The following is a 17,383-nucleotide window of genomic DNA, read 5'->3' on the forward strand; positions in this document are numbered from 1 at the left end:
TGATGTGAAAACATCCCGGCTTCCTTTCCTAACACAATGGGGCTTGCTGGCTCCCCAGACACCTGGCGAAGGATACCCTCCCCAAATTTGGCTCATGGGCAGCACCTCCTCTGCTTGCCCCAGCAATCCTGGGAGGGAGGCTTGCTTGGGAGCCTCAGCACCACCAGCTCCCTCCCTCTCCCCTCCTTCAAACCTTGGGAAGGAGGAGCTGGAAGAGGAGGAGGAGAAGGAGGGGCTGGCCCACTGGAGGAGGAGGAAGAAGAGCCAAGCGGAGCAGCTGTCAGCTCCGGCCACCCAGCAGCCAAGCCAGCTCAGCCCTGAGAAGGTGAGGGGCGGGGGAGGTTCAGCAGAGAGGCCAAATCAGACTGGAGCTGGGAGAGCAAGCTGCTGTTCAGCCTCATTCAGTCCCGCCCTCTTCCTCGCTGAACGGGCAGGAAGACAGACAGAGACAAAGCGCATCCTGGAGGAATGCAGGGTGGGGAGCTGCAGAAGACACAGGATTCAGGGACAAAAAGACATCCTCCTGGAACAGCCGCAGCGTGATCCCTCAAAGTCCTGTCCTAGATCTCTGGAAGTGACAGGAATTAGATCCCAGGCATGTCAAGACAGAAAATGTCTGGGTTCTGGAAGAAAAAAATGGGTCAGGAATCCAGAATCCAATGCCATGGAAATGTCCAGACCCTAAAGGCCTGGAGGGATTGAAGCTTGAGCAAAAAGAACTGGCGCCCAATGGCCTGTCTTCCTCAGGGCCCAGGAATCCAGCAGCATGGAGGATTAGAACCTGGAACTCCAGAAGGCACAGAACCAGGATATCATCTGAAACTAACAAAGACTGGGCAAGAATCAAAAGGGCAGGCAGTCAAATTGCAGCAAGAGACTAGATTCTGGAATTTGTAGGGGCAGTGGGGAGAGGAGCCTTTTGATTGTTTGAGAGCTGAGGAGATCTGGAACTGAAGAATCCAGAAATGTGAGAGAAACCAGAACTGGGCTGCGTAGAACCTGCATGGGCCTGCCCTGGAGGATCCAGAACTCAAGACTTCAGAGAGGAAAGGATCTAGACAACAACCACCCCGCTCCCTGCCAAGGAGTTTAGAGCTACGTGGAATCCAGGAGTCCTGAAGGGTGAAGGGGGTGGGGGAGACACACTCAGGACCCGGAATCCAAGACCCTGAGCGCACAACATTTGATCAAGGTGCTTGATTTTGAAATCCCAGGAAAGGTTGGGGACTCGAATCCCTGAAGGGACGGAGCAGCTCAGGAGTTCTGATGGGGGAAAGGGTCAAAGAATGTTGACTCCCTGACGGGTGATTTGAGAAGGGTGCCACAGCTGCTCCCCCCCCCCCGCTGCCGCCTGAGCGCTGCAGCATTTCCTGAGTCTGATTTCTTTGGCTGGGGGAGGAAGGGTGGGGGAGGATGCTCTCTTGCCTGCATTTCTGATGCTCCCTCCAGCCATACTGAACTTTTGCTTGCAACGCAGCAGTGCCAGAGAGCGGGCACAGCAGCCAGGCCCTCCTCCATGGCATCAGTGGGAGCAAGAGACGGCGGGGGGCCCAGGGGACACCCGGGGGCCACAACCTGGCCAGGCAAGTGTGAGCAAGACGCACAGAGGCCGAGGGCTCGATGGTGGGGAGACGGAGACGGAGAGGGGTCACAGCTGCTCTCTGGGGTCCTGAGATGCTAGGCAAAAGGTAAAAATCAAAAAAGGCATGTGGGGTGGGGGCTATGGGGCGTGTGTGTGTGGGGGGGAAGTCTAGGTGAAGGCTGCAGAAAGTTGTATTAGGCGATTGTAGATTTTGTGTGTGAGGGGGATTGTGGAATGGCAGATGTCCTGCAGATGGGGAGTGCAGCGTGTTTGGGGGAAGGGGGGTTATAAGCAGAGAAGGCAGAAAATGAAAACACTATGCACTGGGTCTTTGCAACATGTGGAGACACAGAGCGCCTCGTGTGGATCTGCTACAAAGCCAGGAAAGGCTTCTAGAAAAAGGACCCTGTTCCCCGAACACCTTTCTTTCTCTCCCCTCGATTCCTCCACCCCTCGTGTCCTCCCCCTTCCCTTTTACCATAAAGGAAGAGCTGGGAAAGGGACACTGTGATGGAAACTGTGAGGTCTCTCCCCATTTCTTTTCCTCTGACCTTTGTCTTTCCACCTTGATTCGGTTCCCCTGCGGATCCCTTCATGGGTTGGAAGCAGATGCTTGTTGAGGGAGGGGGGAACCAGCTAGCTGCACGTTGTTCCTCCCCCTGAACTGCAGTCACACCCCAGCTACCCGCTTTCTCTCCCACTCCCCGAAGCGGCTGCATGTGCAGCACGAACACCCCTCCCCATCTGCAGCCCTTTGCCTGCAGCAACGCAGAGCGCAGCCACTGGCTCAGCCACCAAGGGGCCGCATTGTGCCCCCGGGGCACCAGGTGCTTCCGGCTGGCACAGGAATGGGGGGGCGTGGGGCGGAGGAGGCAGGCAGACAGAGGGGCTGCATGACCCAAGCTTGACTACCAAGCTGGATTTATACTCACATCTATGCTAGGGATTTGCATCTGGGGATCCCACTCAAGAGCTGCCTATAGAGAACCCAGGAGTGCATGATGCCACACTGCCCTCGTCCCATTGCTTCCAACTTCCTTCTCAGGAGCACTAATCCCCAGACACACCCATCCCCACCCCCACCCCAGCTGCCACTAACCACTAGACATCATTTCCTTTCCAGAGTTGAGAACGTGGGAGTCCTGGCTTGGAGGCGCCCTGCCTTCCTCAAGCCCACTGCAAGCAGAAAGATAGAAATTTCCAGAACACATATTTGGGATCCAAGTCCCACAGGCACAAAATAGAAATGTGTTGGATGGCAGAGCCCCCCCCCCCTTGTGATGGTGCTAGACAAAACATGCACTAGATGTCGAATGCACCCCCACTTGTCTTAGGAGCTCACAGGCCAAATACAAATGCCACACTCCACCCACCCACCCACCCACATCCAGAGCCCCAGTAAACGCACAATGGGGGAAAGGACACAGAGCCTTCTGCCTGTGCCTTCTCCACAGCTCCCAGTTCCAAGCAGGAGAACCTGTAAGATACTGAACCAATCAGAGCAGACACAGACAGAGGCTGCTGCGTGGGATGCCCAGCGGAGAGGAATAAAAATAGGAGCAGGATCTCTTATGTGTCTGGCTTCTTGCAGCGTAGGAAGCATGAAAGCTTTTGAGCAACAAAGAGCTCTTCGTCAGCAACTCGGATGGAAACTGTTCAGCTCGGAAAGTATGGCACACTAACAGGGATGGGTCCAAGAGCAGAGATGAGTGTCCCGGGCTGATATTTCTTTTGGGTCTGCTTGCCACCCTCCCTGCCCTAGAGAAGCCAGCAATGTAGGAATCCTGACCCCCCATATACTAGACTTCGCCGCTGCCCCTGCAGAGTGTGGGATGGGGCGCTGCCAGCCTCCCTCCACCTCTTTGCAGGTACCGAAGTCCCACTGTTCAACAGACCGTCTGAGGAGATGGTCACCCGTGCTTAGACTGTACCCCGTTAACTGCAGGTCTCAGTCCTCCTCTATTGAAAATGGACAGACCCCTGCACACAGAAAACTAGCATGCAAGCTTGGTGAGAAGCCTTCTTCCCATCAGAGAGAACTGGTGTGTTGGGAAGGAAGGCTCTAGCCCGGCCTTCCTCGGGCGTGCCGTTGTTTGCTGCGCAGGGCGCGGTCCTCTGTTGCTGTGGGGGGCCCTGGACCCTGAGCCCTGCGCCCGCCAGCTGAAGCAGTGCAGCTCTAGAAGAAGGCTGGCCACCTCAGTGAGAACAAGGCCCGAGGGGGAGCTGCAGGGCAGAGCCAGACGCCGCTCCCTGCCCCAGGCAGCCTCCCGCGTGGCCCTGGGCGAGCCGCGCAGCCTGGACTCTCCGCCTCAGCTCCCAGTCTGCAACATGGCGCAGACCGGCCCCCCCAGTTTTGGGGAGGGTTGAGATAAAGACTGCAAAAACATGACCGAGCCTGGCTGCTGCCTCGCCACAATCATTGCCATTATTTGCAGCGAGGCATCAGTGCAGATGGCGCTTTCAGAGTAACAGAGGCGAAAACCAGGGGCCTGTCCACAAGGAGCTCCCAATCCAAAATGAGAGCAGGCTGGGGGGACGGTCGGGACGGAAATGCTGAAGGCCCATCTGTGCCCTGCCCTACCTCGGAGGAGTGCAGGGTGAAGCACATATTGCCCCCAGCCCTTTATCCTCACAGCAACTCTGTGAGGAGAGCTAGCGGAGAGGTCGCCCTAAGGGCTTCCTGGCTGCTTCCTGGCTGAATCCAGGCCAGGCTGACTAAGGCCCACGCCAGGCCACGCCGCCTGTCTTCTACCCCTGGAGGAGCCTCGGCTGGGGTGGCGGCAAGTCCCTAGTGGATCCAGCTGCACGCCTGCTACCTTTACAACCCCGCCGGGGCACAGGCGGCTCCCCCATCCGTGGGGCGGGGCAGAGGTCGGTGTGGGGGAAGGCTGCCCTCCCACCCCCAGACTTGACAAGTCCACGGTGGAGCCCCGGCCTCCCTGCTCGGGCGCCCCCCTTGCTCTTCTGTCCCTGGCACAGTCGGGTCAGCCCAGGCCTCGCACCGGCTGCTCTGACATGATGCAGAGCCCCCCCCCCCCGCTCTCCAGGGCCTGGGGCTTGAAGCTCAGGTCCGGTTCCTCGCTTGGCCATGAAGTGTGCCGGGGGCAAGTTGCTGGATCCCATCCACACAGCCCCTGCCTCTGGGGCAGAAAGCCGCAGGGCCCTTCCTTATTGCTATGTCTAGTCATCCAGTGACATGTTCCAGTCCAGCAGGGTGCCCACCTTCATAAGGAAGAGCACCTCCGGGTGTCCAAAGCACTGTGTTCACGTCATCTCTGTCGCCCTGATGGCAGCCCTGAAAGGGAGGCTGCTGGAACTGTTACCTCTATCGCTGCAGAATGGGGTGGGGGGGCTACAGCTGAGAGGAGGGTGGCTCCATCCAAAAAGGGTTCCTGGGCAAGGCAAGATTCGAAATAGCGGCACATGGGGGAAGTCGGTTTAGTGGGAGCCTGGTCAACAGGATCTGATCCACCCAGCTCCACTTTTACACCTGCTGAAGATGATGACCTTAAGCAGGGACTTTGTCCACATGGGGAGAGGTGCCCCCTACAACCACATGACTTGTTCCAAGGCTGTGCCTGGGCTCTGGCTCTATCCTGGTTCACTCCTGTGCAGTTTTTTGTTTATCTCTGGTTATCAACCATCGAAAGGTGAATGTGGGACAGGAAGTCCACTGTGGTCACCCAAGAAGGACACACTTTCTCTTGGTCTCTTTCCATTTTCTGTTTTACTGGCACAGCAACCTTCCAAGCAGCTACCCATTCAGACAACGCCGGACCTTTGATCCCTTGCCTGGACATGACTTGCAGAATGTCTCCAGAGCCGCCACCTCCCATGTGCCTGGCCCCACAACCACCTGCTTCCTGGGAGACCAACCCCCCCTCTCACTCACACGCACCCACAGAGCGGGCCCTCCATCATATCACTGATGGAAACAGAGACACATTTGGAACACCCCAGTTCTCATACTCAAAAGCACACCCTTCCCAGTTTCACAATATTGACATCTCAGTTCAACAAACTATATGCTGTGCTCATGTACTGCTCATCTTCCACTGACTGAAAAGCCAGGATGGTGCTTTTCTTGGTTCAAAGATCTGCTTGAAGGAATGAATACCAGAAAAATACTAATAAGCCCCAGAAGCTGCAAGGTGTAAAGCAGCAGGCTGTGCCTTGGTGTCCATGCACCCACATTTCAAGTAGGCTGCAAGTAGGCTAGGGAGAAGATCCTCTCCCCAGTCTAAAGGAGTGGATCTAGGAGCTGGGGGTGGGGTGAACCCCAAAGAATGACAATGCAAGTCGCTTAAGTCTTAAAATGAAACATCCCACAAAGGCCAAAATGTAGTAAGCACAATAAGCACCCCCCCCCCACTCCTGCACTCACTCACTCTCTCTCTCTCTCTCTCTCTCTCTCTCACTCACTCACACACACACTTCTTTCTCCCATTGCCCCAAAATGTGCCTTGTCAAGCTTTACCTTTTCATAGCAGTACCTTCCCCCTTCAGACAAAAGCCTGAGCAGGGAAAAAAAACTAAAGGAAGTAGCATTGAGAGAAAAAGCAGGGTCTTATTCTGATCCAGGCAGTCAAAGCTGCTTTGAGAACACACCCTCTGTCCTAGAATGCCTTGGCAAATAAAGAAAAAAAATCTTAACTGCTGGCCTTCTCTCAGAAGCCCTTTTGGGCTGAAAGGCAACTCTCCATCAAGTTTAGAAATAAATAAAAGAAAGCAGAATAGAATACCTCCTCCTGAACCCCAAACAGGTGGCTGTAGTTATCCTTGATGGACGAAGAGATGCACAGACAGACAGAGCACCTCCCGGCTATGACTGCATCGATTCCACTGAACCCAGCTTTGAGGCTAAGCTCCGGTGCATTCTGGAAGGGCTGGCTGCAAGCATTTGGCACGGTACCTGCTTTCCTCCAAGCCCTTCGTTTTCTCTCTTTCTCTCCCCCCCCCCCCCAGTTACTTGACTCAGGCATTTCTGCTTATTTGTTTTTTAATTCATTATATGTATGGAGATATGGATGGTGGTTGGATGAATAAAAGAGTAATAAAAATCTACAGTTTTTCAACTGGGAGGAATTGAAACTACAAGGGCTGTATTGAAGGCAATGTAAGGTTGATGAATTAAATGCATATGGAAAAAACTATGTGTATGACACGTTTAAAATTATGAATGGGTTGGTAAGTATGTTCTAAAATTAATAAAATGTAAATAAATATGTATAAAACAAAGAGAGGAAGATTACTAGAACAGCCAAAATTAAGAGGGTGAAAGAGCAAAGCAGGGCACAATTTCCTGCCCGGCATGAAGTTCTCTCTAAGACCCACGGTCCTGTTTCACACCATCATCATCAACCCAATGTTCTCTCTCTCTACCAGCTGTCCACGGCTTGCAAAGCTGCCTACCATGGACAGGGTGCTGCTGCTGGTGCTGCTGCTGGTGGGGAGTGCGCTGGCGCAGGTCGAGGCCTGTCCTTTCCACTGCGTCTGCCAGAACCTCTCCGAGTCCCTCAGCACGCTCTGCGCCAACAAGGGGCTGCTCTTCATCCCGCCCAACATCGACCGGCGGACGGTGGAGCTGCGCCTGGCCGACAACTTCATCCAGGTGGTGGAGCCTCCGGATTTCCTGAACATGACAGGCCTCGTGGACCTAACCCTCTCTCGGAACACTATCGACACCATCCGCCCCTTTGCCTTTGGGGACCTGGAGAGCCTCCGCTCCCTCCACCTGGACAGCAACCGGCTCACTGAGATCAAGGAAGAGGCTTTGCGGGGCATGTCGAACCTTCAACACCTCATCCTGAACAACAACCAGCTGGTGGACATCTCCATGGCTGCTTTTGATGACTTCTTGTTGACCCTGGAGGACTTGGACTTGTCCTACAACAACTTGCACAGTGTCCCCTGGGAGGGGATCCAGGGCATGCTCTGTCTTCACACACTCAATCTAGACCATAACCTGATTGACTTTATCCTGGAAGGTGCCTTCGCCGAGCTTTACAAGCTCTCCCGGTTGGACATGACCTCCAACCGCCTCCACACCCTGCCCCCCGATCCGCTCTTTGCCCGCTCTCAAGTCGGGGCCATCAGCCCGACAGCGCCCACCTCTGCCATTGTGCTCAGCTTTGGCGGCAACCCTTTGCATTGCAACTGCGAGCTGCTGTGGCTGCGGCGCCTGGTGCGGGAGGACGACATGGAGACCTGTGCCTCCCCGTCACAGGTGGCTGGCCGCTACTTTTGGTCAGTGCCTGAGGAGGAGTTCACTTGTGAGCCGCCCCTCATCACCCGCCACACCCATAAGGTCTGGATCTTGGAAGGCCAAAGGGCCACCCTGCGGTGTCGAGCCATTGGGGACCCTGAGCCAGTGATCCACTGGGTCTCCCCCGATGACAAAATCATCTCGAACTCCTCCAGGACAGCATCGTTCCGCAATGGCACCCTAGACATCTCGGTGACGACCATCCGGGACGACGGGGCCTACACCTGCATCGCCATCAATGCCGCCGGGGAGTCGACAGCCACCGTGGCCCTCGAAATCATCCCTCTGCCTCATCGGGGGAACGGCAGCACCACCGTGCTGCAGCGGGACCCGGGCTCATCCGACATCGCCACTTCGGCCAAGACGTCAGCCAACGCCACAGAGGGGGACTCCGAGAGGGAAGTGGAGGTGTCTGACGTGACGGCCACGTCAGCCCTGGTGCGCTGGGGGGCTGACAAGTTGGCCCACGCGGCCTGGATGTACCAGATCCAGTACAACTGCACTGTGGACGATGTGCTCATTTACAGGTAAGGAGTTCACCGTGACCTTGCCTGGGGAGGGGAATGGGACTTCCCGTAACAGGCCCCAATCCCAAGGGCCACTTCCTCAACTGCTTCCTCCTATGCTAGTTGGCAGATGGGTGAAGGGCTCTTGCTCAGAACAGCAGGCGCTCCGGCGGACCCTCGCTTTATTATGCACTCAGCAGGGCTCTCAAGTCACAGGCAAAGGGCTCCTCGTGAGCAACCAAGGCGTTGGGAGGACCCTCCCTGTTGGGCACCTTGGGCACTCACCCAGGCCAGGGCTCTTTGACCCTCCTCCCACGTGAGCAACCACAGCTGGGGTGGGAGCGCCTTGCTGCCCCTTGGTGCAACCAGCATCTCGAACCCTTCCTCTCCCCTCTTGCTTCGATCCCCTCGGGCAACACGAGCACATCCCCTCCTCTTTTGCAGTCCAGCTCTCCAGTCAGGAAAACAGGAAGAATGGCTGGGCAGGAAGGGGAGAAGGCAGAGCAGCAAGCCAGTGGCATGAGGCAGTGCTGGGCTCCAGGCAGTTCTGTGCCCAAGATCCACCCATGCTGCCTGGCACGGACGTACCGGTGGAGGGGGACAGATTTCCACCATCAAAGAAGTTCATCTAAATACAGTTTGAGATTAGATGTTTACAAATTTCATATATATATATATATAGTCATGAACTTGAGCACGCTCCGGGAGAGAGCGCAGGACAGGAATGCCTGGCGTGCTATGGTCCATGGGGTCATGAAGAGTCGGACATGACTGAACGACTGAACAACAACAAAATATATAAAGTTATAGCAACTCTTAAAAATTAACCTGGTTTAAAACGAAATTTGACTGCCTACACTTTTAGGGTTGGATCCAGATTGAGTCATACATAGAGTTGTTGTTGTTTATTCGCTCAGTCGCTTCCGACTCTTCGTGACTTCATGGACCAGCCAGAGCTCCCTGTCAGCCTTCACCACCCCAGCTCCCCCAAGGTCGAGTCATAGAGTAGAACCACTGAAATTAATGGGACAAGTTAGACCTACTGACTAGCTTGTCCCTTACTTACATGAGTCTGTAACTATGACTAAATCTTGATCTTACCCCTTATCTCTTAAAACTGAACCTTGATAATCTATCAAACATCTCTGTACAGCGGGGGAAGTGGCAGAATATCTGAGGAGCAGTGGCAGGAAAAGCCGGATATGGCGTTACGTCTGGGGGTCTCCTGTAGTACCTGGGGACTAGCAAGGGGCCGCAAGCTGAGAGGCTACCCTGCATCTACCCAGAATCATCTCTGGAATCCACATCTGGAATGTGGCTTCCAGAATAATCTCTGGAATCCACTGAACAATGTGGGGATTACTTCTGAGTAAACAGGCATAAGATTCAGCTGTAAGCTTCCAGGAACAAGGGTAAGTAATTATTCCAAATACCTGACTTCTGTGATGTGTTCAGATCTCATAGTATTCATATTTTTCACTCTACAAATCCAACAGCATGGACAATTATCTTACGCATGTTTACTCAGAATTAAGACCCATGTTGTTTGATGGGACCACTTCCAAATCAGCTTCCACAGGATCTGAAGTGGCTTTTCTTGGTTTCCTTGCATGTGTACAAAGACATCCAAACAGAAATCTGTGGCTTAGCAGACATAAATTTTCAGTGCAAATGGGCAGGAGTGCTGCATGGCCAGATGTTTTGCATTATGCTCCTAGGCTGTATCACAGACTCATTTAGTTGCAAAGGAATATGTTGAATTATTATAGCAACCCATTAATATCCATGTTTGTTCAAGAAACATATACATTCCAAAGAAGGAAACCTGATTTAAATCACTGATTTAACATAGTTTTTTTCTAGGTAATTTAAATCACCTCGACATGCTAGATTTCTACATGCTGGGGGTGGGGGTGTCCCTCTTGGAAGAACATCCAAATGTGCAACTCCAGCTCCAACTGCAGCCTGAAATGGTACAGTCCTGGGAAAGCTGTACCAACTGATCCAGCTGATTATTCCAGAATGACTACCATCCCTGGGTTCACACAACCCCCAGCACAGATCAGAACCCTCACTTGGCCCACAAGCAGGTACTGGAAGGTGGGAAGCAGCAGGTCTTTTCCCAATCTGCAGCTGCTCCATCAGAACAAGAGCCCTGCTGCACCTCCTTATCTAGGGCAGCCCCCCACTTTCTGCAGGAGTCAGCTGGATGTGAGGAGAACAGCACAAAAATAACACCCCCTTGCTTGCTTGCGCCTCCTAAAGTTGTCTGAAGTACCACGACCCACATTCTTAATTTTTCTCTGATACATTAAATACAAACACCGTCCACTTTCTGCTGGTGACAGACACAACTGCCCCTTCTCCCTACCCCTGCTTCCTCCCTTTCCTACCTCTCCCCTCTCTTTCTGACCCCCACCCTGGAGCCACCCACAATGCAGCTGCAGCTGAACCCAATGGAAATGCCCTTCTCCCTCCTCTGCCTCCCTGGCCTGAAAGGGCTTCAGCTGCGGCTGTGATCTCTGCAGTAGGGAAATGTCGTTAAGGGCAGTCGGGCCACCACTTCATGGTGCAGGGGCTCAAAATCTGTCTGGGAGCCCTTGCGCCTTCGATGGGGCATAAGATGCCAGGATGTCATGATTCAGAGAGAAAGGTCTGATTTGGGCTGCTTCTAACGTGAAACATTTTAAAAAACCAGAGGAAATCCAGATCACTGATCTCCTGGTCTGTGCCACGCCTAGTCTGATCATGTAAAGCTGATTGAACCCTAGGAGGGGTGGAACTATAGTTAAGCACCAAATCTACTGAAGAATGCACACCCATTTGTATGCACGCGCGCACACGCACACACACGTGTGCATTGAGAGGCAGAAGAAGGGAGTAAGAATTTGCAGCAGGCCCAGGCAGGAATACTCAGGGCCTCCCTTGGGTTTTTCTCTCGGTATTTGCCCTCCTTCCCAAAGTTGCCCTCGAAACAACCTCCCCTGCACACTCTCCCCAAAGACTGAGTTCTGGCAGCAGCTGGGAGCCCTAGAGATGAGAAGCTTAGCAGCTTCTAAACTCTCATCACTTGTTCGGGTGATAACTTACTCCAGGGAGGCTGGGGAAAGATGGGCGACGGCTTACCTGCCAGGGCCAGAGCTGTGGCTGCAAATGGGAGCTGCTCTGGGCAGGCGTTCTCCAGCGCCGTCTCCCTCTCAGCCTGAAGGCAGGCAGGAGCTCCTGCTCTGCTGCCCAGGGGGTCCAGGGTCCTCCCAGGCCAGTGGCCTCATAGGATCTGCCAACGATGCTCGCCTCCACTCCCTTCTGTGCCTCTCTGCCCTGGGGAGCTGAGCACATGAGCAGGGCCACTGATGCTGCCTAGCAAGAACTCTGGGAGAGTCCTCACACGGTGCTGCTGCAACCAAAGCCTTCAGGTATGATCTAAATCATATCCCTTATGAATATACAGTGGAGGTGAGGAATAGATTTATGGGATTAGACCTGATAGACAGAGTGCCTGAGGAACTATGGATGGAGGTCCGTAACGTTATTCAGGAGGCAGCAACGAAATCCATCCCCAAGAAAAAGAAATGCAAGAAAGCCAAGTGGCTGTCTGATGTGGCTTTACAAGTAGCTGAGGAAAGAAGGGAAGCAAAAAGCAAGGGAGAAAGGGAAAGATATACCCAACTGAATGCAGAGTTCCAGAGAATAGCAAGGAGAGACAAGAAGGCCTTCTTCAATGAACAATGCAAAGAAATCGAGGAAAACAATAGAATGGGAAAGACTGGAGATCTTTTCAAGAAAATCGGAGATACCAAAGGAACATTTTGTGCAAAGTCGGGCATGATAAAGGACAAAGAAGGCAGGGACCTAACAGAAGCAGATGAGATTAAGAAGAGGTGGAAAGAATACACAGAAGAACGATACAGGAATGATCTGAATGTCCCTGATAGCCATGATAGTGCGCTCACTGAACTTGAGCCGGACATCCTCGAGAGTGAAATCAAGCGGGCCTTAGGAAGCATTACTGACAACAAAGCTAGCGGAGATGACAGTATTCCAGCTGAGTTATTAAAAATCCTAAAAGATGATGCTGTTAAAGTGCTGCATTCAATATGCCAACAAGTTTGGAACACTCAACAGTGGCCACAAGACTGGAAAAGGTCAGTTTACATTCCAGTTCCAAAGAAGGGCAATGCCAAAGAGTGTTCAAACTACCGCACAATTGTGCTCATTTCACATGCCAGCAAGGTTAAGCTCAAAATCCTACAAGCTAGGCTTCAGCAATATGTGAATCGAGAACTACCGGAAGTACAAGCTGGGTTTCAAAGAGGCAGAGGAACTAGAGATCAAATCGCCAACATTCGCTGGATCATGGAGAAAGCAAGAGCATTCCAGAAAAGCGTCTCTTTCTGCTTCATTGACTACGCTAAAGCCTTTGATTGTGTGCATCACAACAAACTGTGGCAAATTCTTAAAGAGATGGGAGTGCCAGACCACCATACCTGTCTCCTGAGAAACCTGTACGAGGGTCAAGAAGCAACAGTAAGAACCAGACATGGAACAACCGATTGGTTCAAAATTGGGAAAGGAGTACGACGAGGCTGTATGTTGTCGCCCTGCTTATTTAACTTATATGCAGAGTACATCATGAGAAATGTCGGGTTGGATGAATCACAGGTCGGAATTAAGATTGCCGGACAATTATCAACAACCTCAGATACGCGGACAATACCACCCTAATGGCAGAAAGTGAAGAGGATCTCAAGAGCCTCTTGTTGAGGGTGAAAGTGGAGAGTGCAAAAGCTGGTTTGAAACTCAACATTAAAAAAACTAAGATCATGGCATCTGGCCCCATCACTTCCTGGCATACAGAAGGGGAAGAAAAGGAAGCAGTGACAGATTTTATTTTCTTGGGCTCCAAGATCACCACAGACAGTGACCATAGCCATGAAATTAAAAGACGCTTGCTCCTTGGGAGGAAAGCTATGGCAAACCTAGACAGCATAGTAAGAAGCAGAGACATCACCTTGCCGACAAAGGTCCGCATAATCAAAGCTATGGTTTTCCCAGTAGTAACGTATGGCTGTGAGAGCTGGACCATAAGGAAGGCTGAGTGCCGAAGAATTGATGCTTTCCAACTGTGGTGCTGGAGAAGACTCTTACGAGTCCCCTGGACTGCAAGGAGGTCAAATCAGTCCATCCTAAAGGAAATCAACCCTGAGTGCTCATTGGAAGGACAGATACCAAAGCTGAAGCTCAAATATTTTGGCCACCTAATGCGAAGAGAAAACTCCCTGGAAAAGACCCTGATGCTGGGAAAGATTGAAGGCAAAAGGAGAAGGGGACGGCAGAGGATGAGATGGCTAGATAGCATCACCGATGCAATGAATATGAACTTGAGCACGCTCTGGAAGAGAGCAGAGGACAGGAAGGCCTGGCGTGCTCTGGTCCATGGGGTCACGAAGAGTCGGACACGACTTAATGACTGAACAACTTTGTGCATGGGCGCGTGCACGCAGATTTTTGGCACTGCGGAAGCCAAGGCTGGCTGGCCTGAATGAAGTTAACCCCTATAGGAGAACCAAGCTCTGTTTCACACCCTCTATGGAAAGATCATGGCCCCTCCCAGAGTCTCAACGTTTACCTGCCCATGGACAGCCCAGTCACAGGGGCAAACCAGTCACCTGGGGTGCCAAAGTCCCCCCCCCAGGGGGAGCTGCCTCAGCTCTGCAAATGCACAAAGCAGAGAGAGAGATACCCATGCTGCTGTGCTCCCCACACCCCAGTGCTTCTGGGGAAAACAGATCCTTCTACCAAGAACCAGATTTAGTCCAGATTAACCCATGTAGGACACAACTATGCAATCGTGATGTTACTAAAAGTGCCAAACATGTCCCAGTCCACTCTTGATTGTTTAATGTACCAGGATGCCTAACATGGGGAGGCCATGAACCTTCATTAGCCTCTTGCCTGCAGGGCAAAGTCGCTCACTGGAGTTGCTCCCTTTGCAGTACAAAAGATGGGGAGCATCTTATCTAACGGATACAGGAAAGCCCATCTTCTGATGGTGTGATTCTTAGTGGTTTTATTTTGTTAATGTTATTGCTAGTTAATCTGTGCATTGTTTGCTGTATTATTAGTAGTATTCGTAGTATTTTTTTAGTATTAGTATTTTAATCCAGCTTTTCAGATGACGATTGTCTCCCGAAGCGACCCTCATCAATCAAAAAGTGAGCTTGGGTGCCAGCCTACACTCTGCTCTCCTGGGCCTGCAACACCTCTGGTTGCAAGGAAGCAGCTGATACAGACTAATATTCAGTGGGCTGTTAAACTGCTCAGCGTGCCAAGGAGAAGGATGCAGGTGGCTGTGGAGGAGAGTGTCCAAGAGGGGTGGTGCTCAGTGCTGGGAGGCCAAATAGATCCCATCCAGTGACCCTGTCTCTCTCCCCCTGCAGGATTATCCCTTCCAGCAGCCGACACTTCGTCCTCCAGCACCTCGTGCCCAGCGTGGATTACGACTTGTGTGTCTTGGCCATCTTTGACGACGTGGCCACTTCCTTGGCAGCCACACACCTCCTGGGCTGTGCCCAGTTTGCCACGCGGGAAGCCTACCCAGACTGCCACTCACTGCATGCCCACTTCCTGGGCGGGACTCTGACGGTGATCGTGGGAGGCACCATAGTGGCTACCTTGCTGGTTTTCACGGTGGCCATGATGGTGAAGTACAAGGTCTGTGGCAGCATCCAGGGGGGCCTGCCCAAGGTGACCAATGTCTGCTCACAGACCAACGGGGGGCACCCGAACGGGCTGCTCCTCCAGCGGATGCCCCCCAAAACGCGTGGCCCAAAGCACCAGGGGCAGGGGCAGGACAGGGCTGCTCGGCTGCAAGGGCCGGAGCACAGGACAGGGGTGGGGGGAGCAGCTCGGAGGCCCTCCGTCTCTGCCAAGACCAAGCGCAGCCACTCCCTGGACATGGGGAACATCTCACCACCGAACCCCTGCTACAGCTACGCCAAGCGCCTCAGCTCCATGTGGACCAAGCGCAGTCAGTCCGCACATGGCATGCTAGCGCAGTGCACAGCCCCCGAGGGCTGCAAGGCCACGCAGCTGGGGCCCTTCCTCAAGGCAGACGAACTGGAGGAAAGTGTGGTATAGCCCTCAGCCTGGCTCCCTGCGATGGGGGGAGAACCCTTGGGCCACCCATGATGCGTCTGGGAGGGAGCACCAGGCTGCAGCTGACCCCCAGATCAACCCAGAGGGAGTACTGGCTTGGCGGGGGAGAAGAAGGAAAGCCCCTCACGGCAGCAGATGCGGCAGCGGGAAGGAGGGGACTTGCAGCTGTAGGCGCCGGAAGCCACACCTCTCGTGCAGAAACACTGCAGCCTGGCCTTCAGCACAGCACAGGAGCTGCTGCTCCAGGAACAGCAGCCAGGCTGAGACCAGGACCTGCTCCTGGAGAAGGGGGCAGGCGGCAGATGGGCCGACAGCAGGAGGGCTGCTCAGCTGCATGATCAGGAGGACCATCCGTGATCTGAGGAGGCCAGAGAACGTCCCTTGCCATTTCGCCCAGTTTTGCACTTGTTTGATCATTGCTGCGGACGGGTGGCATGCATACAGGAGGGCCAAGAGCATGCTTGTGGGCACGGGAAGCAATTGCTCTGGAAAGGAGAGGGGTTGTATTTAAAAAAAAACATTTGTCGGAAAGGGAGAGAATTCTACTAGAATAATCCCAAATCGTCAGTGTATCAAAGACAGAGGAGTAAATGGGAAAGTGAATACTATGGTTGTATATAATCTGTGCTAGTACAGAGGAGCTGTGCAGGGGAAGACGGGGATATCAAATTCCACATCACGTTAAACCCAAATTCTGTACCAAGGAATGCTGTGATGTGTATAAATTGGGAACTTTTGCATATATCTGTTTATTTTTGCATAAATCTTACCACTGCTGTGGAGTGATTTAGTGGGGGGAGGGAAGGCCCCTCAACTTCCTGTCTTCTGAGATTTCCCAAAGGTACTTTGATCTTTGCAGCTATAAGGCCTAGAAACTTACTTTTAAAAAAAGAAAGAAAAAGAAAAGAAAGCTGGGCGGGGGAAACAACTCAGGTTCATGAAAAATGCTCTGAATACTGATTCCTGCATTTGTAATGGTAGGGTCTGTACATTCCTGAAACTGCTACAACACTATAAAACTCACATGTTTCTACATCTGAATACACATTGTTAGGGGGTCTGGGGGGGGGGGCAACATGGAAGGGACCCGCTAAAGTCATGGATCCTTTATCCCCATATTCTCCTCATCGCTCTAGGAGGAGTGGAAGATTCTACAGGTGGATTATGGGAAAAACTAAGTGGACGTGCTCCCTGTGGTGAGGTTTATTATCAGAAGTGGGGCAGTTAAGGGCTGGAAGGCTGCATCTCAGGAGAATGGCCCCAGTCTAGACTTCGGAAGAAGGAGTTTGTATCTCTAACCCTTGGAGCTGCAGAGATGCAGCTGAGAATATAAATGATAGCAAAAATGCTCCAGGGCAGCAGAAGGGCTGCCCTGAGACATGCTAGTGCTTGAGATGGGCCGCCCAAGGGGCCGCACCTCCCACTGATCTGGGGAGATGCTTTCTCCGGCAGCTCCCTTTCCTTTCAATGAAGCTTGCACAGAAGAATCTCCCGCTGGCTTGTGCGCCGTCTCTCAGAGTTATTTTCATTCTGAATGCCCGTGAAAGGCTTGGACGCCTCGTTTTGAGACATGAGCACCACACAGCCCCCATGGCAGAATCTGGCTGCGGAACGGCGGAGGCAGGGGCAGCCTCACCCCGCTCTCCTAGGGCTTGCACAGCAGCACCGCAGAGTTACAAGGCCCTGTCGATGGGATCAGAGCCGGGATGCTGGAGGAATTCACAACCGATTCCAAGGAGTGACGATTTCTATGAATCCGGCCTGTGGATTCCGCCGCAGACCAGCTGCTTCGGAGTTATGAGGAGTTTGCGGACTTGCAGACTTAAAAAAAACCACAACGGAGTGGGGGGATTTATGCAAATGCTCACTTGC

General features: G+C 52.9%; 2 protein-coding genes across 8 annotated transcripts in view; one reads left to right on the top strand and one right to left on the bottom strand.

Annotated features, from left to right (window-relative positions):
- Nucleotides 1-17,383, bottom strand: part of PC (pyruvate carboxylase) — a 229,481-nt gene that overhangs the window by 51,343 nt on the left and 160,755 nt on the right. The gene's annotated exons all lie outside the window — the stretch shown is intronic.
- On the top strand, nt 1,661-17,307 carry LRFN4 (leucine rich repeat and fibronectin type III domain containing 4). Of its 2 annotated transcripts, XM_084823727.1 has the most exons (3): nt 1,661-1,688; nt 6,968-8,374; nt 14,794-17,307. In XM_084823727.1, exons 1-3 carry the CDS (start codon nt 1,675-1,677, stop codon nt 15,491-15,493), a joined length of 2,121 nt encoding a protein of 706 aa, XP_084679853.1. In that variant the 5' UTR covers nt 1,661-1,674; the 3' UTR covers nt 15,494-17,307. The 2 variants fall into 2 exon arrangements, with proteins under 2 accessions (XP_084679853.1, XP_084679852.1); XM_084823726.1 differs by lacking the exon at nt 1,661-1,688 and having other exon boundaries at nt 6,590-8,374.

The sequence above is a fragment of the Heloderma suspectum genome, chromosome 17 (assembly GCF_057233095.1).
Source record: "Heloderma suspectum isolate Gila_16-S chromosome 17, 16-S_ref, whole genome shotgun sequence".
Taxonomy (NCBI): Eukaryota; Metazoa; Chordata; class Lepidosauria; order Squamata; family Helodermatidae; genus Heloderma; species Heloderma suspectum.

Coding starts and splice junctions, on each gene's coding strand:
- LRFN4 (XM_084823726.1), top strand. CDS start 6,894: ATGAAGTTCTCTCTAAGACCCACGGTCCTGTTTCACACCATCATCATC. Junction 8,375..14,793: donor GACGATGTGCTCATTTACAG/GTAAGGAGTTCA, acceptor CTCCCCCTGCAG/GATTATCCCTTCCAGCAGCC.